The sequence below is a fragment of the Cololabis saira genome, chromosome 10 (genome assembly GCF_033807715.1).
Source record: "Cololabis saira isolate AMF1-May2022 chromosome 10, fColSai1.1, whole genome shotgun sequence".
Taxonomy (NCBI): domain Eukaryota; kingdom Metazoa; phylum Chordata; class Actinopteri; order Beloniformes; family Belonidae; genus Cololabis; species Cololabis saira.
In genome coordinates, this window is record NC_084596.1 from 34,900,471 (window position 1) to 34,925,657 (window position 25,187).

General features: G+C 45.3%; 3 protein-coding genes across 3 annotated transcripts in view; 1 reads left to right on the plus strand and 2 right to left on the minus strand.

Annotated features, from left to right (window-relative positions):
- Positions 1–12,303, plus strand: part of wdr33 (WD repeat domain 33) — a 29,990-nt gene extending 17,687 nt beyond the window's left edge. Inside the window, exons 7-21 of the mRNA XM_061732740.1 lie at positions 4,108–4,205; positions 4,319–4,445; positions 4,529–4,683; positions 5,384–5,462; positions 5,548–5,658; positions 5,750–5,844; positions 5,928–6,014; positions 6,094–6,233; positions 7,267–7,422; positions 8,219–8,923; positions 9,008–9,065; positions 10,028–10,373; positions 10,449–10,591; positions 10,682–10,861; positions 12,018–12,303. Of these exons, the coding sequence (XP_061588724.1) occupies positions 4,108–4,205; positions 4,319–4,445; positions 4,529–4,683; positions 5,384–5,462; positions 5,548–5,658; positions 5,750–5,844; positions 5,928–6,014; positions 6,094–6,233; positions 7,267–7,422; positions 8,219–8,923; positions 9,008–9,065; positions 10,028–10,373; positions 10,449–10,591; positions 10,682–10,861; positions 12,018–12,166 (2,629 nt within the window). The 3' untranslated portion in view covers positions 12,167–12,303. The remainder of the gene's footprint in view (positions 1–4,107; positions 4,206–4,318; positions 4,446–4,528; positions 4,684–5,383; positions 5,463–5,547; positions 5,659–5,749; positions 5,845–5,927; positions 6,015–6,093; positions 6,234–7,266; positions 7,423–8,218; positions 8,924–9,007; positions 9,066–10,027; positions 10,374–10,448; positions 10,592–10,681; positions 10,862–12,017) is intronic.
- Positions 12,304–12,500: 197 nt separating this feature from the next.
- sft2d3 (SFT2 domain containing 3) lies at positions 12,501–14,489 on the minus strand. The gene has a single exon (XM_061732741.1). The coding sequence runs from the start codon at positions 14,428–14,430 to the stop codon at positions 13,780–13,782; it is 651 nt and encodes a 216-aa protein (XP_061588725.1). The 5' UTR covers positions 14,431–14,489; the 3' UTR covers positions 12,501–13,779.
- A 1,523-nt stretch (positions 14,490–16,012) lies between these two features.
- Positions 16,013–22,828, minus strand: si:ch1073-184j22.2 (dual specificity protein phosphatase 18). Its single transcript, XM_061732742.1, has 2 exons — positions 22,791–22,828; positions 16,013–18,383 (listed from the first exon to the last, which is right to left on the minus strand). The coding sequence occupies exon 2, from the start codon at positions 18,379–18,381 to the stop codon at positions 17,767–17,769; it is 615 nt and encodes a 204-aa protein (XP_061588726.1). The 5' UTR covers positions 18,382–18,383; positions 22,791–22,828; the 3' UTR covers positions 16,013–17,766.
- Positions 22,829–25,187: the final 2,359 nt, after the last annotated feature.

A 25,187-nucleotide genomic window follows, 5' to 3' on the forward strand; every position in this document is an offset into this window, starting at 1 on the left:
GGCCTCCAACTCGGTTATGGTGTCATGGCTTCGTCCTTGGACCGGGTTATGGTGTCATGGCCTCGTCCTCTGGTTCTGACATTGCCTCATCGGAAATGAACCAACATTCTTTTTTAGTACATTATATATGACCTGAATTTGGGAAAATGTGGCCACATATGTCTACATGTGTCCTTATGTAAACATATGTCCACCTTCAACTACACCTCTCCACCAGTCTATCTGCAGCTATATTAATGTCTGTATTAAGGTCCTGCCAAGGTCACTAGAAATCTTTGTGTCTTCATCCATGACCAGTTTTCCTACTCCAACTATGTGGCATCTGTATCTCCAACTTCCTGTTCTGTATTATGAACAAAACATCCGGTCGTACCTGTATAAACATACAACTCTTGGTCCAGGCTGCTTATCTTTCACCTCCATTACTGCAACGCTCTTCTCGTTGGTCTTCCAGGATGCGTGGTTAAACCACTACAGATGTCCCAGAATGCAGCAGCACATCTGCTGTTCATCCAACCAAAAGGACTCGCCGAGTCAGACTGTTACAGAACTCCACTGGCAACCCTTGAATGCACGAGTAAAACTCAGGTCACTAAAGTTTGTTTACAAATGGGGCTTTTCAATCAACCGCTAGGCCAGTGCTAAAGCCAAATCTAAACAGGTTCTACAAAGAACTGAGACTGGAGAACACTCGAGAGCCAGGACCCAATGTAACTTCTTATGTCACTAAAGCAGCAGCAAGAAATCTGTAGGAGTGTGAAATCCCTCTGAATTACAGCAATGGAAAGTGAATTTCGGTACGTGGACGTGTTGATTCTGGCCCTAAAAGTCTTGTTTACAGTCTGGAACTGCAACTTTCTGTCATCAGCATCGTTGGCGTTTACATTTCAGGATGGAAGTTAAGTGTTTTTACAGGCATGTTTGCTGTACTGTACACACTTTTGATTGCTTGGGTAATTCAGTAAGAATGCATCCAGAATTTCCTGGTATGTTACACGTGTTGAACTCACAAAGGTTGTTTAAATATGGTGGTTGAATTATTTCGGTTGGTTACAATATTCACAGCCCCTGGGGGCACGGTGGTGCAGCCGGTAGTGCAGCCGTCTCAAAGCTAGAAGGTCCTGGGTTCAATTCTCACCAGGGACGCTGTGGGCACTGAGTGAGTGTTAGTTCCCCCATGACTTCAGCACCAGACCCTGGGTGGGGTTGGCGAAAGGGCCTTTCTGTGTGGAGTTTGCATGTTCTCCCCGTGTTCCCCTGGGTAGCTAATGTGAGCTACCCTCACAAAAACATGCAGCAGCCCTGGGCTATACTGCCCCCTCTGGTCAGCCGGGGCGCCAGATGGGGTGGGGAGGATTTGGCCGGAATAACGTAATCCTTCCACGCGCTACGTCTGGCCGGAGAAACCCCACCCTGTCTGGTGAAAAGAAGCGGCCCGCTCACTCAAGTAAAGGAGACCTGAGCTCAGTGCGGGACCTCCCGGGGTTGGTAGAGGGAGCAATGCCCAGGACTGTTACCTAGGTAGAGCACTGGGTGATAAAATGGGGGAAAAAAATCAGGGATAAAAAAATATAGATATATTCACATTGCGTCTTGCCTAGCAATGTTTTCACAGAGCACCGCCAGCTTTCCTCACAGTCGGCATTCAAAAGGCATCTGATGCTGAGTCTGGCACCAGAATCAGAAAGCTCTAAAAGAGACTTCTGCAGCCAGTTATTTAAACTATCATAAAGGCCTCTACTCCTGCCCGATCATTGGTTTCCCCTATGGAACCCCGTCTGGCACTGCCACCCCCACCCCCCACACACAAGGGCTGCTTAGTTAGTTAGTTAAACCACACATGTTCCCCGCTGCTGCAACAAGGTACCACTTATCAGAGCAGGTCGCTTCTTTACTTTGAACAAACTCTGGGAGACTAGAACCCCTCCTCTACCAACCTTCTAGTATCCTAACTCATCTAACTCGCGTCCACCTGCACTTTTCTATATTCATTTCTCTACATTTCTACCCAAAACCTAATTTTTTTTGGCACCTTGTTTCTCCTAAAAGTGTTAAATGACTAATTGGAAATGTAACATGCAAACTATTTATAAAATGTCACTAGCTTTATTGAGTACCAGTAAAATTACAAACTGTGATTGTTTTATGGTGAGAAACGGATGTTACATCTATTTATTGTGTAAAATAGTAATTATGTCAGCAAATAAGACACATTTTACAGAATATTTTTTCATATACGAAACACCCGGGTCAAGTGACTGAAAGAATTACAGAGGGATTTCGTTTTTCAACCCTTAAAGCATAGATAAAGTGTTTTTTTTTTTTTGTTTTTTTTTAAGGAACTTTTATAAGGAATACACTGAAATGAACACGTACAGTTGCTAGATACTAAAGATTTCCTTTATCTTGGTTGTCTTTCCATCTAGAATTACAGGCATCGGACTTTTTGATTGATCAGCACAAGAACCTCTAAAGACAGCATGTTGTCTTTATTTTTTATGTATTTCACAGGACCAGCTCACACTAGTCCACATCCTGAAGGGGTCAGCAGACGCATACTAAACCAGAACAGCTCTTCCTTAAAATAATTCATACATTTCTATGTATTAAATTAGTTTCATACTTTGGTTCCTGAAAATCCTCACTGACACAGGTATGGCTGAATATACCAAACATTTCTCTTTAAAAATGTCTAAAATCTCTGATATTCCTGTTGTGGGACCGTCTTGTTCCAGTCAATGGTGAGATGTTCAGAGATTTTACCGCATGAATCTAAAAGTGGAGGATTTAGTCATATATCCTCTGCATTCCATCTTAAATTACGCTGCTCTGACATTATTTATACTTCACACTTCTACGGGATTCATATTTTCCTTAGTCACATAAACCTGCTAGTTATTAAAGGGAAACCCATTTTAGATCAGACATCGTTTTAGACCAGAAAGCTCAGGAACAGGCGTCTGGTTTCCACACTGCTTTAGCTAATTCACCCCCCAAAAACAAAGCTGCTGATCTGCTGCAGAACCTGTTTTAAACTCAGCAGTTGTCATGACGATGGACAGGAACCCAAAACCTTGCAACAGTGATGTAACGCATGCGTGGGTTAGAAGAACAAACTGCTACTCAGGTGACTTCATTCAGAGTTGTCTGTCTGTTTGAACTTCATTGAGCGTTTTCAGTGAGCGTGGCTGGTCCTACGTGTTCATCGTGTTATGTGGATCAGTTCTGTTGTGGAGCAAATGTTGACCCGAGGACAATTGAGCTGTAAAAGCTGCGTGATGTTGGCGTGAAGCAGCTGCTGAAGCAGTTCAAACTCTACCCCTAACCCTAGATTTCAAACCGCTCAGACTGGACTGGACCTCAGCGGCTCTTCAGTACCTGCTCCGGAGGGACGATGGACATGAACAGGTCACTGCCAGCTGTTTGTCTTCTATGACATCATACATCCTGAGTGACATCACCGTGTCTACTGAGATCCGGCTGGACAAACTCCAACATCCAGGACAACTCATCCTGACTCTGATTAATCAGTCACGAACCAGACAAGCAGCTGAGACTAATCCAGTTCAGGACAATCTTTCAACTGCTAACCTGAACCAGGACCTAAGATCAGGACCTGAGCCCAAACCTGAACCAGGGCCTTAGCCGGGACCCAAATCAGCACCTGAGCAAGTACCCAAACTATGGCCTGACCCTGTAACCAGGGCCTAAGCACAAACCCATCTCAGGGTCTGAACCATGACCCAAACCTGAACCAGGGCCAGAGCTAGAGGCGTGTCTGCGTTACATCAAACACTGTGTGACCATCCGTTGGTAGGATCACTCACCTTGTTGGGACTGAAACCTGGTTCTGATGTCACAGTACATTTCTGAGGTTCTGCTTTTGTTTGGGCTTCAGCGTTGGGTCAGTGACAGATGTGGCCTGAGCTGACTCCTTGAGAATAAGGCCGTGGTACTGTTGTTTTCAGTAACACAGGGATGTAACGTCTGACATGTTTGGGGACCGTGAATGACTCCTCATTGTCCTCTCGTGATGTTTGTTTGTTTTGGATTTTCTCTAATGTTCGGTCCACACATCTGACTCCTCTTCCTGTTCTTCTTTTCCAGTTTCTCTCCCACTGATAACAAGTTCGCCACCTGCTCAGACGACGGCACCGTACGAATCTGGGACTTCATGCGCTGCCACGAGGAGAGGATCCTCAGAGGTACGCACACGTGTCCCAGAACTGTCCCAGGATCAAGGATCAAGATGTCGGTGTTCAGATTTTTAGAGCAAAACGACCATCTGAAACGAGTGTGTGTGTGTGTGTGTGTTCAGGTCACGGAGCTGACGTCAAGTGTGTGGACTGGCATCCCACCAAAGGCCTGGTGGTGTCGGGCAGCAAAGACAGCCAGCAGCCAATCAAGTTCTGGGACCCCAAGACAGGCCAGAGTCTGGCTACGCTGTGAGTGCAACACAAACGCACACACTGGGTCTGGCCCTCCTCCTGGTCACCATGGTAACCAGTACCTCCCCCTCTGTCCTCAGACACGCCCACAAGAACACAGTGATGGAGGTGAAGTGGAACCTGAACGGGAACTGGCTGCTGACGGCGTCACGCGACCACCTGTGTAAGCTGTTTGACATCAGGAACCTGAAGGAGGAGCTACAGGTGTTCAGAGGACACAAGAAGGAGGCCACAGGTGAGACACCTGAGCTACAGATGAGACATACCTGAGATACAGGACTGTCTCAGAAAATTAGAATATTGTGATAAAGTTCTTTATTTTCTGTAATGCAATTTAAAAAAAAAAAAAAAAAAAAAAAAAAAAAAAAAAAGTAATAATAATAATGTCATACATTCTGGATTCATTACAAATCAACTGAAATATTGCAAGCCTTTTATTATTTTAATATTGCTGATTACGGCTTACAGTTTAAGATTAAGATTCCCAGAATATTCTATTTTTTTGAGATAGGATATTTGAGTTTTATTAAGCTGTAAGCCATAATCAGCAATATTAAAATAATAAAAGGCTTGCAATATTTCAGTTGATTTGTAATGAATCCAGAATGTGTGACATTTTTGTTTTTGTAATTGCATTACAGAAAATCACAATATTCTAATTTTCTCAGACAGTCCTGTATAGCTGAGCTATAGATGAGACATACAGTACAGATCAAAAGTTTGGACACACTTCCCCATTTGTTTGAATGAGAAGGTGTGTCCAAACCTTTGGTCTGTACTGTAGATGAGACATATCTGAGATATAGATGAAACATAGCTGAGACATACCTGAGTCTCTCACTTGAATCATTCATGAGTCCCACCTGAGACTCTCCTGAGATGCACACTTGGGTCAAATGAGACTTTTTCTGACTGTCTGTTTCCTATCGTTTCAGCGGTTGCCTGGCATCCTGTTCATGAGGGTTTGTTCGCCAGCGGCGGCTCCGACGGCTCGCTCCTGTTCTGGCACACCGGGTGAGCAAACCTGAAGGCGCCTCTAAGTGTGCGTGTGTGAGCGTGTGAGTAAACGTGTGTTCACTGCTGACGTTCCCTGTTCCAGGGTGGAGAAGGAGGTGGGGGGCATGGAGATGGCCCACGAGGGGATGATCTGGAGTCTGGCGTGGCACCCACTGGGCCACATCCTGTGTTCCGGCTCCAACGACCACACCAGGTACGCCGGATGCCGACGCTCCCCAACTCCTCCTGCAGCTGCTTTGATCGTCGTGTCTGAACATTTTCCGTCTCCCGGTTCTCCTCCACAGTAAGTTCTGGACCAGGAACCGACCCGGAGACAAGATGAGGGACCGTTACAACCTGAACCTGCTGCCGGGGATGTCGGAGGACGGTGTGGAGTACGGTGAGCTGCCAAGGACAGGTGTGAGCGGAGCGCCCGTGTGGTTTGGTTCCTGCCCGTCTAATCGTTGAGCGTTTGTTTTCCAGATGACGTGGAGCCCAACAGCATGGCTGCCATCCCCGGGATGGGCATCCCCGAGCAGCTGAAGGCCGCCATGGAGCTGGAGCAGAGCAGTACGTCTCTCTCAGTAAAGAGAAGGTCGGTGTGAGCAGCACACCCTCAGGTAGAACTCACCTGTGCTGTCGTCTGCAGGTAAAGAGGCCACTCCAGAGGTGGAGATGTCCATCCCTGGTCTGGACTGGGGCATGGATGAGGTCATGGGGAAGGACGCCAAGAAGGTCCCGCAGAAGAAGGTCCCGTACGCCAAACCAATCCCAGCGCAGTTCCAGCAGGTAAATGTCCACACCTGGGAGGTGTTCAGCATCCTGAAGGGTCTAGGGCTGGGTGTCATTGCTGATTTTATGAATCGATCGATTCCTATCTACAAGGTCAGGATCCGATTCACAATTTGGTTTAATTTATTTAGAAGGATTTTAGTTACGATAAATATACTGGTGAAGGAAAAACCTTTTTTTGGAGAACAGATTCTGCACATTGGTTGTGTATCTGATCCAACATATGAGTCTAAGGGTTTGTTGCTTTAACAACACATTTAAATACTAGTTATAAAATGTTGTGCCTGCATGCATGTTGCAAGGATCTCACCTAAACCCTGAACCTGAATTATGTATCTGAAGTTCAATAAGAACATCTGACCAATGAAATAACAATCAAACCAAACCAAACCAGTCAAACCAAAAAATGGTTGACATTTTGAAAGTATTTGATCACTATTAGGAAGAGTTGATGCATCTCTCCTGCACCAAACACGAGGTGTTTCTTTCTGCACGGAGGCAGGCAGCCAATGAGAGGCTGAGAAACTGAGCGACTGCTGTAAGGCCTTTGTGCAGAACTGAAGGGGGAAATGTGGGTGTTAAAACCTCTCATTGCCCACCGGTGCGACGCCCACGGCGGTCATGTGATGCAAGTCATTGGCTTGAGCCCAGGGTGAGATCGGCGTAGAGATGTGAGAGATACAGAAGATGCAGACCAAAGCCAGATGGCAGTTATGTCCGAGCCCAAGATAAGAACTGCTCTGGAAAAAGGAAGTTAAAACCCCGTAACCCACGTCTTTTGGTATTTAACAGACTCGTGTGTGTTACGTCTGTTTGGTACAGAGTTCAGAAATCTCGCTGTGAAGTCCCAAATTTGCGTGACTGGAAGGAAGTAGAATACAAAAGTAAAATATTGAAGATTCATCCGTGGATTTACAAACCGACATCGGACCTTTCAGATATAAATCAGTATTAATTGGTGAACCCAGCTCTAGTGGGGTCCAATGTCAGGTTGCTGTGTTGTTGTTGAGTCCCGTGTGTCTGACCACAGGCCTGGGCTGAGAACAAAGTACCCACGATGCCTCCCTCCGGAGAGATTCTCAAGGACAGGAAGATGGAGCAGAAGGGGGACGGGAAGAAGAAGACGCAGGCGGAGTTCGAGCAGGAGATGGCGGCGCTGCAGTACACCAACCCCATGCTGCTGGAGGTGAGGCCGCCGCCGTGCCACTAGTACTGGGGATCGATTCAAATGTCAAGAATCGATTCGATTCCCATTCTTAAGATTCAGAATCGATTATCAAGATTTGATTCGATCTGATTCGATTCCGATATTGATTTGGGTTAGTGTTATTAAATAACTGTTTTTTGAGCTGTTGGATGAATTATATGACTGTAGTTATGCAAAATATTACTACTAGTGTTATATTGAGATTAAACAGCAAGTATTGGCAGCTAATGATGCTGTAAGGACCAATCAGCTCCCAGAATGCTGAAAGAACTGCTTTCAGAAACATCATGTGGGTCAGAATTACCAAACAGATCCAGGGAGGAAACAGAGACGGATGAAATCGCTTTTATTTTTTCCCACATTCCGTTTTTATTTGTTCCCTTTTCGGTCTATTTTGGTTTTTAATTTTTGAGCATTTGGTTTTTAGCATTTTTTTAACACTTTAATGTTTTCATACCTTTAAACATATTTAAAGGCAAAAACATGGCACCAGTTATTCTCGTGTCCAACAAAACATTCCTTTTTTGGGATAAACAAAAAAGTAACCAAAAGTTGTAATGTAATGATGAAAAAAAAAAAAACATAAATAAATAAAGAAAAAAAAAATCGATCTTTAGACATATGAATCGATTTTTTAGGAATTAATATGAGAATCGATTTAGAATTGGGAAATCGATTTTTTCAACACAGGCCTACGTGCCACGTCCAGTGAAACCAGTAGAACCAGTTGCAGTGTGCTGAGTGAGTGACCCTGGTTCTGGTTCTGCCTCTGCAGCAAATGAAGATGGACCGGATGGGCCAGATGAACACGGAGGGGAACATGGGCCCCCCCCCAGGCTCCGTGTCCTCCTTCCCCGGGGGCCCGGGGGGCAACATGCCTCCTGGCCAGCAAGGCTTTTCTTCAAACATGCCGCCTCAGCAAATGCCCAACAACATGGGGCCCCCCATGGGCTCCGGGGGCATGCAGCCTCCATACATGCAGGCTGGACAGATGGGCCCCCCCTCTGGACCCCAGTCTCACCAGGGGCCCCCTCAGGGCATGATGGGACCCTCGGACATGCAGGGGCCGCAGAGACATGCCGGCCCCCCCAGAAACATGGGCCCTCAAGGACCTCACGGCATGGGGCCCAGAGGGATGCAAGGGCCCCCTGGTGGGATGATGGGCCCCCCTCCACGGGGAATGGGCTCAAGGGACAATCAAGGGCCCCCACCTCAAGGGGGAATGATGCCACCTCAAGGCAACATGATGGGCCCCCAGGGCCCCATGCAGGGTGGGATGATGGCCCCCCCGCCTCGGACACATGGCAACATGCCCAACAGCTTCATGCAGGGGCCCCCTGGAGGGATGCACGGACCACCTGGAAATATGCAGGGCCCCCAAGGTAACTTGCAAGGACCTCATGGAAGCATGCAGGGGCCTCCCGGGAACATGCCGGGACCACACGGAAACATTCAGGACCCCTCCTACATGCAGCACCAGGTACGTCTGTAAAGAGTCCGGGATCGGGACCAGCAGAAGTTTCCAGGTGTAGGAGAAGGGTTGACTTTGTTCTGGTCTTTCCAGGGTCAGAACTCTGGGCCCATGATGCACGGGATGAACCAGCAGGGGCCCAACAGCAAAGGTGAGGAGACCGTGCCGGGCTCCGGCCCCAGTTTATGGTCATTCAGCATCTGTTTGTGAACAAGCTGCACCCGCCATGCAGTTCCTGTACAGACCACCAGGATCTGTCGCACCAGCCATAAAATGCACCATAAAGGAGGAAAAAACACATGAGTCGCACTAGAGTATAAGTCGCATTTTAGGGGGAAATTTACTTTATAAAATCCAAGAACAGACATGTCATCTTGAAAGGCAATTTAAAATAAAAATATTTGCGATTGGCTTTTTTTTTTTTTGTTTTCTTCATTTCAGTAAGAGTAACCTCTGCTTTTTGCCAGTCCCTTACAAGTTTCTCACTAACTCCAAACTTTCTTTCTGCTTCTCGATTACCGTTTTCAGCTGCATATTTTACTACTTGCAGCTTGTAATCTGCAGAATATGATTTTCTTTTCGGTGCCATTTTTGTCAAGCCCTTCTCAGTTGTTTTTAAATGTTACCGCCAATGTTGAAATTATCAACACAGGCCTAGAGCGCCCTCTTGTGGTTTAGTGTGAAAATAACATGTGAAATGATATACTGGTAATGATGTTAATAATTTTACGCATAAGTCACTCCAGACCATAAATCGCACCCCAGGCCAAACTATGAAAAAAAAAAATGCGATTTATAGTCCGGAAAATACGGTAATCTTATTTTAGAAAGAATATGACCAGAGCTAGCCGCAGCTGTCAGGAAGATCCAGTTCCGGTCAAAAACAATAAAGATAAAAAATAGGATAGAATGAAATCTAGATACCGAAAGTGTTCACCGTACAAATGGATGTCTGGGAGGCTTTGGGTCCATCCCTGGTCAAGTTAGAATATTGAGTTGTGGGTGCTGAGCTCAGGTGGGGCTGAATGTGGGCGGGGCCAGCTCCTCACCTGGCTCGCTGGTGTTTAGTTTTTACTGGACCTTAACCAGAAGCACCTATGTTCTCTTCTCAAGCAGACCCTCGGGGGCCCCCACCAAACCACCACATGGGCCCTCCTGACCGGCAGGGTCCCGGAGGACCTGAGCAGGGTTCTGGGTCTTACTGGGGCGATGGCAAGCAGGGTCGACGAGGCCCGCAGGACTTTGACGGAGGACAGGACTTCCACGGCAGAGGAGACGAAGGCTGGAGGTCCGGCCCGGGTTCCGGGTACCAGAGTGGACGGGGGGGCGGCCATAGAGGGGGAGGGCACAGAGGAGGAGGAGGAGGAGGAGGAGGAGGAGGAGGAGGAGGGAACGGAGGGAACTGGGGCCACGACGAACAGTTCAGCGGGGGAGACTTCAGAGGACGAAGGGAGGAAAGGTGAGATCGGAGTCTGGCCGGGGGGGTCGCCGGACCACCGGTTGGGGGTCCTAACTGAACTGGACTCTGTTGCAGGTTCCGAGCGCCGGCAGGTCGGTCCTATGGTGAGGATTATGGCCAGGAGGAAGGCTTCGATGGCTCTGAGGACATGGGCCGCGGCTGGGAGACGGGGGGCCGCGGGAGGCCGCCCCGGGGAGGAGGTGCACCGAGAGGGGGAGGTAGGAGCTGGACCGCCGGAGCAGGCCGGACCCGACGGTTCAGCGTGTCGGGCTCTGATCGCGGTGCTGCGTCTCCACTTCTGTCCTCAGGTCACGACAGCTACCGGGACGGCCAGCAGATACACGACGGCTCGTCTTCGGCGGGTCGGGAGCGTCCCTCGTCTCTGCAGGGGATGGACATGGCGTCTCTGCCCCCACGCAAGCGTCCGTGGCAGGATGGCCCGGGAACAGGAGACCCCCGAGAGCGCGAGTCCCCCGGGGCTGACGGAGGTGAAAACACCATCAGACCACAATAAAGAGCACATTCCAAGTTCTCTCAGTTGTATTCTTGATGACAGAAGAGACTCTGCTGTTTATTAAACATGAATAAAAGTAAAACGCAGCCGTCTACAACTAAAGCTGGAGCGTGAAGCAGCTACCAGACCAGGGGGGCAACAGCAGTAGCAGCTGTAAACGCCCCCCTGTGGCCAGTAGCAGTACTGATGGTTTTTTAAACGACCTGAGCTTCCAGTTTTCCAACCATCTCACAAGGATGAAAGAAACATACAGTTTGATTCAACTGATGTTTGATTTGAACATTGCTGCCTGGATCTGTCTCGGACCGGCTCTTTGCTCTCAAAGCGACCGTTGCGTCTCCATGGTAACGCTGCAGCTGCTCAATCAGAATCAAATCTGTGCATGTTCTCCGTCTTGCTGGGCTAAAATCGTTCCTCGTACCGCTGCCATTTTCACTGCATTGGTCCCGGAGAGATGGAGGGCAGCATCCCTGTCTTTTTAGTTTTTCTGGTTCATGTTCTGGTCGCTTCTTCTGTCCTCCAGATGCTTTTATTTTTGGTATTGAAGTCTGTTGGAGAACTGGTGGAGCTCCTGAGACTCTGAGCCCCGTAGTTTAAACTCTGAGGCCCCGTTTACACGGAGCAAAAACGGTGGCGTTTTCATGCGTTTTGGCCGTTCGTTTACACGAAAACGAAGCTCAAAGTCACCAAAAACAATAATTTCTGAAAACTCCGGCCAAAGTGGAGATTTTCAAAAACTCTGTTTTCACGTTTGCTTGTAAACTTAAGTAAGGAGTTTTGTTCTTCACCATCTATGAAGGAGCACATTCATCCATGTTTTTATCAGAGTTTGGAGCCATCTGTTCATCAGACTTCAAAATGTGAAGTCTGGATCCCTGGTTAGAGCCCGGTCCCCCTCTGAGGGCCGGGTCCTGCTAAGAGCTGGGTCTCTGGTGACCCAGTGAAGCTTTGAACTTGCTTTTGGAGGATTTGAGCATTTCATTTACAAATGACAAAAACCAAAAGTCATACTTTCATAGTCATACATAAAGTCATACAGACATTTTATTTTTAAAACAATCCTTTTTTTATTTTTTTTTTACTTTGATCAATTGTAATGTTTAATTTTTCTCGTCCTTGCGTTTCCGCAGGTCGTATTCAGAGGGATGAGGGCAGTTACGGTCCATCTGGCCGAGGTGGGCGAGGCGGCTGGGGTCCCGGAGGCCCCGGCCCCCGGAGAGGAGGACCCCCCCCCAGAGGAGCGTCGCGAGGAGGAGGAGGCGGCGGCCGGGGCCGGTAGTCCCCGACGGAAACCCAACCTAAGAAACTCCCATGATCCTCGTCTCCTTGCCGGCTCCTCCACAGACCTGAGACCAGGCGCTGAGGTCACGTGGCCCGCTCCGCCGGTGTGTGGGGGCTGCTGGCCGGATGTGTGTAGGATAGCATAGAGACTGCTGCTGGTGTTTGTACGTGTTTTATGGCAGCTCGTCTGCAGATTTTTGTAACAGATTTCTAAGTGTTTGTGTTTTCCGCCAACGTGGACGATAAAGACTTGTCCCCTCTGGACCAGGGACGGCTCTGTTTTGCAGGACCCTGGATCAGGTTCTTTAACGACTCACAGACAGAAATACTGATGAGAATCACATATAAAGTCTTTATTTCTTGTCCGGTAAGTTACAAATGTAGAAATGTACGGAAACATCTTCACTCTCTACAACTGTTGCTCCCTCTTCATCACCTGGAAATTCAGCCGACCAACGTTCAGAGGAAACACAACAAATAAATGTACACAAGTTGTTTTTCTTTTGCAAGTTTGTGTGTTTACAAAGTAAAAAATTAAAGTTTTTCTTGGGGAAAAAATACAATTTTCGTCCTCAAATGGCCCAAGTGGCCATAACACCCCCTGGATTTGAACACCTTCCATCCCGAAGAATCAAAACACCTTTGCGTCTGCACCAGACTGGGTTCATTGATGGAGTTTGAGCTTCAGATCGATGGATCTGACTTGTTTTCTTCAAGGACCCATCACCACAGATCATCTTGGAGAGTTAAGTCCCCTTCACAAAAGTGGGGCCCCCTCTAGAAACAATGTATTTCCTGCAGGTCCTGGTCAGGGTTTGGGTGTCACTCAGCAGCATCGGTTACTGTCCCGCAGCAGCAGTCTGCAGAGGAGCGACCTCTGTGGGCAGAAATATGTGCCACTAGAAACTGAATTTGAATTGCTCAACTTGAATAATTGCATTAAAAAACTGAATCTGAATCACATAATTTGAATTTTATATTGTTTAATTTGAATCATTGCATTGAAAAACTGAATCTACATTCAGTTCTCGCAATTCAAATTCAGTTCTTGCAATTCAACTTCAATTTCACTGTGCCAGACATCCGGGTTTTCCGGAGGAAGAGCAATCGAGTGCAGATACAAAGAACTCCTTTTCACGTAGCCTACTATAACCTTTATTTTCTTTCAACGATATAAACCACCAATGAGAGTTAGATATTTCAAAACCTATTGTGTTTTCTCCATTCTGTGTAAAAAGCGTATTTATATCTTGCCGTTTTGTAGAAGTAGGCTACGTGAAAAGGAGTTATTTGTATCTGCACTCGATTGCTCTTCCTCCGGATGTCTGGCACAGTGAAATTGAATTGCAAGAACTGAATTTGAATTGTGAGAACTGAATGTAGATTCAGTTTTTCAATGCAATGATTCAAATTAAACAATACAAATTCAAATTATGTGATTCCGATTCAGTTTTTTAATGCAATTATTCAAGTTGTGCAATTCAAATATAAATTATTCAAATTCAGTTTCTAGTGGTTGCGTACCCTACGCCGCAGGCTCTGCGTCGATTTAACTTGGAGCATAAATCAGTTCATTCACAGTTCCTTGGCCCCGGCTCGGACCTCCCGGGGTCAGATGGGCATGGTCTTCCCGGCCACGGTCCTCTTGAGCGCGGCCGCCGCCGCCCCCCCCAGCAGGCGGACCCCGGCGCTGCCCCCGGGCAGCAGCGTCAGCACGTACCCGGCGATGGCGGCCACCTGCACGGCGGCGCCCAGCGCCGTCAGGACGGTGCTGCGGAGGCTCAGCGCCGCGTACAGCGTCCCGCCCAGCGCGCACAGGTACACGGCGGCCCCGGGGGAGCCGGCCAGCCCCGCGGCCAGCCGGGCCGGGCCCCGCAGCACCGCCGCGGCCGCCAGGGCGAACAGCGAGCCCAGCGACCAGAGCAGCGCGAACTTGCGGGCGTGCAGCAGCAGCAGCGGCGCGTACACGGCCGCCAGCAGGAAGCTGAGCAGCGACAGCAGCGCGAAGCCGGCGCTGGCCGCCAGACGCTGGCCCCGACCCAGCCCCGGCAGGCACGGGTCCGGCTCGGCCGCCCACGGCCACGAGAACCCGCCGGAGCCGCTGGTGCTGGTGCTGGACGGGCTGCTGGACCAGCGGCCGAACCAGCTGCCGGGGACCGAGGCCGGCTCCTCCATCTCCACGGTGGTGGACTGGGACGCAGAGCCGGACCCGGCTTTGGACTGGACCAGGTACTCCTTGAGTTGTCGGTTCAGATCCGCCATGACGCCGACAACACTGTTGACTATCGACCTCTGAACTTCCGGGGCCGCCGCCTGCAGGCCGCGGGGGGAACTGCAGGGGGTTTGTTTTGTTCTTATTCTTCTTCGCGTTTTTTTGGCGGATTGCAAGGTGCATACCGCCACCTACTGAACCGGAGTATGTAGGACAGGATCTAGTTGCTTTACATTAAAGGAGCTTGAGGCAGGATTTATGAAAAAAATTCGTATACGTTTTAAGTTTTCTAGTAATAATGTCAGATGAAGCGTTCCAAACCCAAAAGAATGAGCCCTCTAGTGTATTTCTCCGTTGCCTTGAACAGGCTGTGTGCTGCAAAATGTGCTGCAATTCGGTCCCGATTTTCCCGTGCTGTCCTGTGGATGTGACGTCACATGACGCTGCATGAACGTTCTCCCCGTTCTCCCGTGCCGGCTTCGCTGTTGGCTGCAGTACCCCCAACGGCCATCGTGGTGCTAATGAGTCTCATTTCTTATTCTTCTCCTCAAGCTCCTTTAAATGATCTAATAATAATAATGAAAAGAGAAAAAACTCTAAACAAACAAACCGCTATATACCCACTATATCCTGTAAAACAAGCCAGTGTTTCTTAGAAACTCCATGACCCCTCTCTATGCCTCTCTCACCAAGGTCTTTCAACCTTGTCCTTTCTTTGATATATTGGCTTTATTTTGTTTTAGAATAAACTTTATTTAAACCAAACATGCATAGTAGGTTAATTAGTGATTCTAAATTGCCCCTGGTGTGAGTACCGGTGCGTCCGAAATGCCATACTAAACAGTATATACTCAAAAAGTATACTTAAGTTCGGCACACTTTTGAATAAATATCAGTAGTATGCATTAATTCGGACATACTAGTCAGAGCCACACGGCACTTCCTGCTGTTGGGAGGTGGAGTTGTTAACACTCCTGTCACAGCAGCAGTAGCAGCACCGCTCCGCTGTTACCCGTTTATTCTGGCCCAAACAAGATGACATTATATAATATTATTATATACGAATATTATAATATTAATATTATATAATAATATTATTATACTTAATATTAAACTTATGACATATACGTATCTGCGCAGCACTTAGCAACCAAACACCGCTGCATTGCATTGTGGGAAGTTTCTGCTTAGCTAGTGTCCATCAATCCACACTAATACATTTCTCCGGAATGAGTATGGATAGCGCATACTATTGAGTACGTTCTAATGTTTCGGACGCACTAAAAATTCTCACATACTGTTTTTGCTACTCATTAGGGTGGAAGTAAGGAATTTCGGACACAGCTTACGTCTGTGTATCTATGTAGCCCTGCGATAGACTGGAGACCTGTCCAGGGTGGACACCTGCCTCTCGCCTGAAAATTAGCTGGGATAGACTCACGCAGACCCCTGTGACCCTGCAAAGGGTAAAACGGATATAGATAATGGATGGATGGATGAACCAAATGTCATGTACAGTATACAGCACACAAAACAATGAAGTATACAGAAGAACACTTATACAGATGACCAGGGTTGCTAATTAGACACACAAAATATTACTTATAGAAATTGTTCTTGGGGCCTTTTTATTAGTAGAGTCTGCTATTGATTTAACATATAGTTCCACATCCTTGAGAAAATGAAGAAATAGGGTGTTTTATTAATAAATGTACCTTTCTGAATATAAAATTAAGCCAAAAGAATGAGCAAATTTATCATTAAAAAAAAACATTTAGTATCCTTTATGACGATTTAAAAAAAAAAAAAAAAAAACATTTTCCCACCAAGGAGAAATCCCTCAAAATATGGGTATTAATAAATCTGCTAAACTTTCTCTAAAACCTACGTCTCAAAGGGCAGTGCCAAAAAAGATGTATCACAGTTTCTGTATGACCACCAAAAGAATGCAATAAAATATGTCTCTTTTAAATTTGATCATATAAATGTTTGGCAGGGTAAATTTTATGAAGAATTTCAAAAGACACTTCCCTCACCTTATTTTGAATGAGATATTTATGAGGGATCAGGGCCAGACAGTCTTCCAGGTGATACCTGGGATATAACGGCTCAAATAATATGTTGTATATGGACGAGAGAAATTATTTTTCTGAATAAACTGGGGATTATCGTATTTCTGTTACCATGTTCTTGTGAAAAGCAGATTTTCCCCATTGATGATTCAGCAGGATCATGGATAGTAACTGGGGAAGGTAGAGAATGATTGGTGTTTTTAAACAACATTAAGGTGCCTGAGGGTATAGCATCAACCGTCATTGAGTATTCCTGGGGACTAACTGGAAAATTATATAGTGAGATGAATTAATTGTAGCTGAATAGTTGTCCTTCTTTATTAATCAGCTCAGCCACCAGTTGGATCCCATTTTGAACCCGTCTAAAGGAAGAGTGCTCTGGTTTAACCGCGGGGCGTGGCCGGAGCGGGCACTGATCTTTTTTATGAAACATTTTCATAACTTCACTGATTAACCAATTTTTTAAAAACTAATTTATAACCACACGGAACTATACACATTCCCTGGTTTATCAAAGTTATGGTTTAATATTACTCACTGTGCATTTTAAGTTACTGTGTTAGGGCTGCAGCTAACGATTATTCTAATAATCGAGTAGTCATCAACTATTGAAACAATTAGTCGACTAACCGGATTACGAATTTCACAATTATTAAATGGCTTTTATTTGGCGCTCAGCTTTAAAATTTTGCATGTTTAAATGACGTGATAATTAAAAATAAAAGTCAAGATAAATGGACAGTTAATTCAAAAATGCATCGTTTAATGAACTTTGCTGCCAGTCGCAGTTGTGTTGCCTCACATTGTTTACCTTGCGCTGAACCCTATTGCGCAACTCTCAGCAGAGATTGATAGGGAGGCCGATGTCTCACTCTGTTGGAAAAATCCATGTGGTGACAGTTTTTTATTATAGATTTTTGTCGACAACGTCGAATAATCATTGCGCCCCTACTGTGCATTTTGTTCCATGTATGATAAAAAACAGGTTCCACAGCAGAATATTTAGAAAATTTCTGACCAAATAATTCAATACCAATACTCAATATGGCTTTTGTTACTTTCACAAATGATGAACACAATTACATTTGTCATTAACAATCACAAGTAAACATAATTTCCTAAGTGGGTAAAGACAAGTATAAGAGGGAGTAAAGTAGCCTGGTAATTAAAGAAAAAGACATGTTTGCGTCTCTTTGTTTCAGTTCTAGTTTGGTCCTCAAAAGAAGCACAGACATTTAGCGTTTCTGGTTCTGGTTTCAGCAAGTCAACAAATCTGTCTGTTGCTTATTGATCCCTCAGGTTTTATTCAGATGTTTATTCCCTCCATAAATATTTGGAGCCTTTTCTGGATTTTTTTGCTGATGTAGCCAGTTGGGAGCGTGACATCATCAGGGGTGGGCGGGGCATCGCAGGTGACCCAGGTACGAGCCTCCCCTGGCCACAGCGGCCTGCCGCCGTTGTCGTCCTCGGAGTTTCCTGTGGCTCCTCGGCCACCCGGACCGTGTTGCGGCCGTACAGCCGCCGCTCATACTGCAGCAGCTGCTCCCAGAAGCCGGCGTTCAGCCGCACGAAGGGCCGGCTTTCCTGGACCCAGCGGTGAGCCTGGCACAGCGTCACGCCCCGAAACCGCATCAGGTAGGCCATGACCAGCGCCGGGGAGCGGCTCATGCCGGCGACGCAGTGCACCAGTGTGCCCCCCACACGGTTTCCATGGATACGCTCGGCCACCCGGTCAAAGTGGTCGGCGAGGCGGGCGCTGGGCAGGTCACAGACGGGGACGCGCAGGCACTCCACGCCCGGGTACGTGGGGCTGGCGTGGCACAGCGTGGCGTTGACGATCAGGGTGATGCCTTTCCGGGACACCAGCGCCGCGTTGAGGGGGGCGTCGGCCCCGCCCAGGAACAAGGTGGGCGTGACCTGAGACAGCATCCCTGCAGGAGGTCACAGAAAGGTCAGGAAGGAACAAACAAGCACTTAAAACACTGGATAAAAAACCTTTCAGACATCACCAACGCCATATTTTAAGTATAAACTGCTGAGTTGGGAAAATCTCATCATATACAGTACAAAAATATTTGTCTAATATATAAGATAATGCGTGGTTCAGCTCCTCCTCCACTATCCAGTTTCATAAAATTCAAATCCCCTGCTATCAGAGCCACCAGAAGTGCGACTAAAAAAGATTGCTCATTTCCATTCAGGAAAACCACATTCAGCCAGGCTGTGTTCTCATTCAGAGCATCACACCAATGGAATACAGTACCACAATCAGTCAGAGAATCTCCATCATATCACTCTTTTAAAGTTCATGAAAAGGACTGGCTTGTTGACTCACAAAGATGTGAGCACTAGTAGTAGTACTAGTGCTAGTGGCTCTCTTTAATACAAGCTATTTAAGATGATTGTACTGTACTTTTATTCATTTGTTTTATTCTATTCTATTTTGGCACTGTATCTGTCTTTGTCTTGATATGTCATGCATGCTGTATTTGTGTTTATGTCTATTGTGCATTTTTTATTTTATTTTTCATTTTCATTAACATCTGGCGAAGGGACTGCCGATAAAAATAAAGAATTATGAATTATGGAAGTCTGTCAGAGAGCAAACAAACATCACCAAAGGAAACCCTCAAACTCTCAAGAAAACGACCCTCATCATTCTGGCTCCTGTTTGTCATTCCTGCTGGAACTGGAGGGTAACTGGTAGCATCTCTCCTCACCTCCATCCTGAAACCTCTGATGCTCAATTCTGGGATTGTCAGAGAACCTTCATCTACAGGAGATATGCATGTTTCTCACCATGATCAGAAGATCACAGCAGCTGAAACACTGCTAGATATTCCCACTAACCACACAAAACAACACAAACACCTGAGGACGTTCCATCACCCACAGAGGTCATGTGACCCCACTGGCTTCCCCATGGACCACTGGTTGGCTACTCTGAGCTGAAACAAGGACTTAATATGCTAAGTAGCTAAGGTGATGACAGCTAACTGTCTCAAACCATAATCTACCATAATCAATCAATCAATCAATCAATCAATCAATCAGTTCTTGTAAATTAGTTCTTGTCAATCAATTAATAGTCTGTCAGTTTGTTATATTATTTCCTTTTGTGGATAAAATCAGTATTTCTTAATTGCACACATCTGGAACCAGACTAGTGGTCAATAGAGGAACTGCACATCTGTGTCCAGACAGTAGCGATAAACAGATAAACTATCTGCTTCCAAACTCCAGTGGTCAGTAGAGGTACTGCACACCTGTATTCAGCTCCTAGTGGTCATTAGAGGAACTGCAGGTCTGGATCTAGACAGCAGTGATCAATAGATGAACAACACATCTGCATCCAGACCACATTGGTCAGTAGAGGAACTGCACATGTGGATCAAGACTGTAATGATCAGTAGCAGAACTGCAGGGCCGGGTCCAGAGTGGTCAGTAGAGGAACTGCAGGTTTCTTACTTCATCGTTGAACTCAGCCCATGAATCTAGATGTGGATTTTTGGTCAGACTTTTTCATGGTTTCAGATTTTGGAGGTCTGCCTGCCGTAGCAGTTTGTGTCTGAACCCTTGTCAGCTCTGATCTGAAAAGTGCTGCACATCTGTTTACAGACAAGCTTTGAAACCTCTAAACGCCCCTTTTCCATTATACAGTTTTTTAACTCCACTCTACTCTCCCTGGTCTCACCCGTTTTCCAGCACAGTTCAGTCCCACCTCCCTGTGGGTGGGGCCTCTACATAAACCTTCTTGTTCTGCGTTGACCCATCCAGTTCCCTCTGATTACTGTCATTGGCAGAGGTGGGTAGTAACGAGTTACATTTACTCCGTTACATTTACTTGAGTAAGTTTTGGGAAATTTTGTACTTTTAGGAGTAGTTTTGAATCACTATACGTTTTACTTTTACTTGAGTAGATTTGTGAAAAAGAAACTGTTACTCTTACTCCGCTACATTAGGCTACGTTGAGCTGTTACTTTTCTTTTATCCCCTCCACGTACGCGTTAATCTCATGACATCACTGAGTGATTCTTTGGGAAAAATGTTTGTTTTTGCATGTTTTGACACACACACACACACACACACACACACACACACACACACACACACACACACACACACACACACACACACACACACACACACACACACACACACACACACACACACACACACACACACACACACACACACACACACACACACACACACACACACACACAGTGTTTATATGAGTTCATGGGCTTGTTCTAGTTCTGGTTAAAAAAGAAAAGTACAAAGGCTTGAAATTTTGTGCTACTTGTGCTTAATTTATTTTTTTATTCTGTTATTATTTTATTTATTTTATTATTTATTAAAGTACTTGAATTTACTTTAAGATTATTTTAATTTAAGCTATTTTTATTTTTTATTCATTTTTAATTAATTGTATTATTTTATTGAATTAATTTTCCTGAAGATGATTATTTTGTACTTTTGTCTGTTTAAATGGTTGTGTTAAAAAAATAAATCAGACATTACTCAACAGTTAAGTACTTGAGTAGTTTTTTCAACAAGTACTTTTTTACTTTTACTCGAGTAATTATTTGTATGACTACTTTTTACTTCTACTTGAGTCATATTATTCTGAAGTAACAGTACTTTTACTTGAGTACAATTTTTGGCTACTCTACCCACCTCTGGTCATTGGCCACGATGCACAGAAATGTGTGGACCTCCTCGTTGCACTGTAGGATTGCTTGCCATCAGAGATGTTACTCTTATTGCCAATTGCCAATCAGTGGCCTGTAGCCTGTTGACGTGGCATTTCCAGCCCGACTCAGCTCGGTTAGAACCCCGGCCAAGTAGGTCTGAAAAAGGAGATACTAACCGGTATCAGCAAGTGGAAAACCCTTAAAACAGAGTGGGGTCGAGAGGAACTGAAAGTAGGTAGTGTTAGGATTTCATGAAATTATTGAAGCTCAAAACTGTCTAGGCTCTCTTCAAAGTAATCTCATTCTGATTAAGAGCCAAGCGTAGACAAAAATTAGATTAGAAGTTAAATACAATACACATATGGTTGGAGAGGAGACGGGGGAAAGGTGACACCTTAAGGTGATTTCCCCTTGATAGCAATACACATACAATTTGTTGAGAGAAGACAATGGGGAGACACAGATGTTTAGCATTGGGGGGTCTGATCTGCGGTCTGGTTTGACACCTCAGATGGGAGACAGACAGTAAAGGAAATGTAGAGCTGGAAGTGACACGTTTGGGGGTCTTTTCCCGTTCCCTCAACCAATGAAAATCATTTGCAAAGAACATCCTCCTTTTCAGTATAAAATCAACTAGACTCATGAAAACGGTGTGCATTTCTCTCCGACTCACGCGGTCTGAAAGAAGTGTACCCCGGCCGGAGACAACTGTACCTCCGGCCGGAAAAAAAACCTTGTGCTTGACATGATTAAAAGTTGAATTAACCTGTAATTCTTTCCACTAGTCTTTCTTGATTCACCAGACAAAAGAACACATATCTTTCAGTAGTAGTGGAGTTTTTTGGCTCTGTAACACTAAAAAGCAATGTATGATTTTGTATCCAAATTTTCAAATATATAAAAATTTAATTTCTTAGTTTTTTTCCCACTTATATATGTTTGTAAATGTTTTTCTATTATATTTTTCATGTGTTCACCATGGATCATCTTAAAGCAGAGTTTCCCAGTTCTGGTCCTGATGATCTGCTCTTCTGCATGTTTTAGATGTTTACCTGCTCTAACGTACATGATTTAGATGAATGTGTAATTAACAGATTTGTTAAGGCCTAAATGATCAGCTGAAGGGGATCTTTTTCACTTGAATCAGTTGTGTTGGAGCAAGAACCATCTAAAAACATGTCGGACCCCGGGATCGACGGCATGTTTTAGATGTTCCCCTGCTTAATCACACCATGATACAAATGACTGTGTCATTAACAGAGTTGTGCAGACCTTGATGACAAGTAATAATGATCTATTAATTAGAACCAGGTGTGCTAAAGCCGGGGGAACGTCTAAAACATGCAGGAGGACGTCCCACCAGGACTGGATATCAGAAAACCTGTCTTAATGGACTGAATCCCCTACCAAACTGAAGTTCGACTGCAGTGTTTTGAGTGTCCTGAATGTTCAGTGTTCTCCAGATCTCCTAAACCATTTTACAAACAAGATGTGCTGAGTGACTGAACCGGTTTTTCTGTGAAGCTGCTGGACTCCCCCATCTGCAGCTCCAGCTGCTGCAGCTCCTCTAAACTCTTCAGTGTGATTTGGTATTAAAAAACAAATACAAGACTGTCAGAAGTTTTAAAATGAATGGGTTACCTGCTGCTGCCTCCTTGACGCTCTGTGTATGAAACAAACACACACACACATGCATGCATGCCGTAGATGGTTGTGTTAACCCTTCGGCCAATCACGTCATTGGTTAATTTTAGTGCAGAGCAGCTGAAACCTCTCCCAGGTCATGTGACTTTGACCAAATTAGGAGCAGAAATCCAGAATGAGGACACTGACATACTCCCGGGTTGGCAGTATGTCAGCGTCCCCACTGGGGGTCTCAACACTCGTAAACACATTTATATGATTACTGTTTAAATGATGACTGATAAGCTCAAATAAAACGCATGATGATCCACTGACCGGTGTTGGATGTCAGCTGAGTTTGCTGCAGCTTATTGAGTAATGCTAATGAAGATTCAGAGATGCAAAACTTCACGTTTGGAGTCGTGGGGGGGGGGGGGGGGGGGGGGGGGGGGGGGGCAGTGTAACACTTTTAAGTGTTTTTCAGGTTATGAAAAAAAAGAAGAACATACTGACTACACAAGGTCATGGGAATCACAATGTGCTCATTTATTATGAGAAACAAACTGTAGTAAAAGAAAGAATAATACACAAAAGTAAAGCACTCATCATATGGCTGTTACAGCAGCACAAACTTTCTTTCACCATATCTTTTACAATCAGCTTTCACAGGTTAGAATGGAAACCCACGCTTGAATGGATAAAAAAAGTTCAACAACTTCATGATTGAGAAATCACTTTTCCTGGAAAAGAGCACTTTTACTTTTGTAATTTTGTCCACTCGACTTGCTTTGGATAGCCCACTTAAGCCTCACAACCTCATGAAAAATATAATTAATGTTCATTACTGGTTTGTTTTAAAAGGGTCCTATTATGAAAAATACGTTTTTTCTTGCTTTAACATATATAAGGTGGTCTCCCCTCAGCCTGCCAACTCAGAGAAGGAGGAAAGCAACCAGATTCTGCAGTGTCTGTACAGCCGCCCGGATGAGCCATCCAGTGTGATGTGGCTTCTATCAGCCGTTCAGATTCTGTCATGTTTTCGTAGCGGTGTATCACGTCATTCAGGCAGCCAATCAGCACAGAGCATCATTATGATAGCCCCACCCACTCAGAATCCAGCATAGATAATGAGGTTAGAAACTGGGAAGATAAAGACATGGTTTAGAGGCTGAATTTCTAATCTATTTAGCAAAAACAATCAAAAGCTTGTTTTTAAGACATTCAAGGCCTGTTTAAAATAGTTATTAGATGCCATAATAGGTCCCCTTTAAGTTTTTTTTTTTTATCTGTGTTAGTTCAACATTAATTGTAACTTTACATGCACAAATATAGTTTCTTTCTAAAGTATAGAGGTTAATGCCCCCCCCCTGAATAATTTCTATCTGTCTGCCCGCGTACACCAGGAAGCTTCGTACGGCCCTGGAAACATGTCAGGCGACTATTAAACAATTCAGCTCTTTAACTGTTTCTGTTTTAACCTCTCACTTTCCATGTTTGTGTCAACATATGGATCATCTGTCACCGATTAATCGGATATTAAGGTTTAAAGGAGCATGAGGCAGGATTTATGAAAAAAATTTGTATACGTTTTAATTTTTCTAGTGATAATGTCAGATGAAGCATTCCAAACCAAAAAGAATGAGCCCTCTAGCGTATCTCTCCGTTGCCTTGAACAGGCTGTGTGCTGCAAAATGTGCTGCAATTCCGGACCGGAATTTCCCGCGCTGTCCTGCGGATGTGACGTCACATGACGCTGCATGCACGTTCTCGGCGGCGCACGAGTAAACATTGCATACGCGTTTGAGTCATGGAGGCAGCTTCAACTTGAATTGGGACTGAAAACAGATGCTGACATGGCTCATTTCCTACTGACCAGGTAAGATAACATTGTAAGTCATATTTAGAGCTTGATTTGAAAATCATATGAGATTACACATATGCGCTCCGGTGCCAGCTTCGCTGTTGGCTGCAGTAACCCCGACAGTCGTCGTGGCGCTAATGAGTCTCATTTCTTATTCTTGCCTCATGCTCCTTTAATTTAAACTGTTAATATCTGTGGCTCAAACTAGTAAGTGTCAATATCCAATCACATGACGCGTAAATGTCACATTCAACGTGAAGCCTGCTAGAGGGCGTTACTCAGAGCAGTGGATAAAACAGATAAAAAAGATAGAACAGTTTTATCCACTGCTCCTCTGGCGTTACTGACACAACTCGTGATCCGATTGGCTATCGCAACTGTCAATCAACTGCCACACCTGCAATGTTGATCCTGAAGGCAGATTTCATGCAGCCTGGCAACAAATGACAGCTGAATTCTGATTGGATAAAAACTCTAACCTAAAAACAACAGGACTGGGAGCATAATATGACACGAAGAGAATATGAATACTTTTATATATTTAGGGAAATTAA

Bases quoted from the DNA above. Each gene is read 5' to 3' on its own strand.
- sft2d3 (XM_061732741.1), bottom strand. From the start codon at position 14,430: ATGGCGGATCTGAACCGACAACTCAAGGAGTACCTGGTCCAGTCCAAA.
- si:ch1073-184j22.2 (XM_061732742.1), bottom strand. From the start codon at position 18,381: ATGCTGTCTCAGGTCACGCCCACCTTGTTCCTGGGCGGGGCCGACGCC.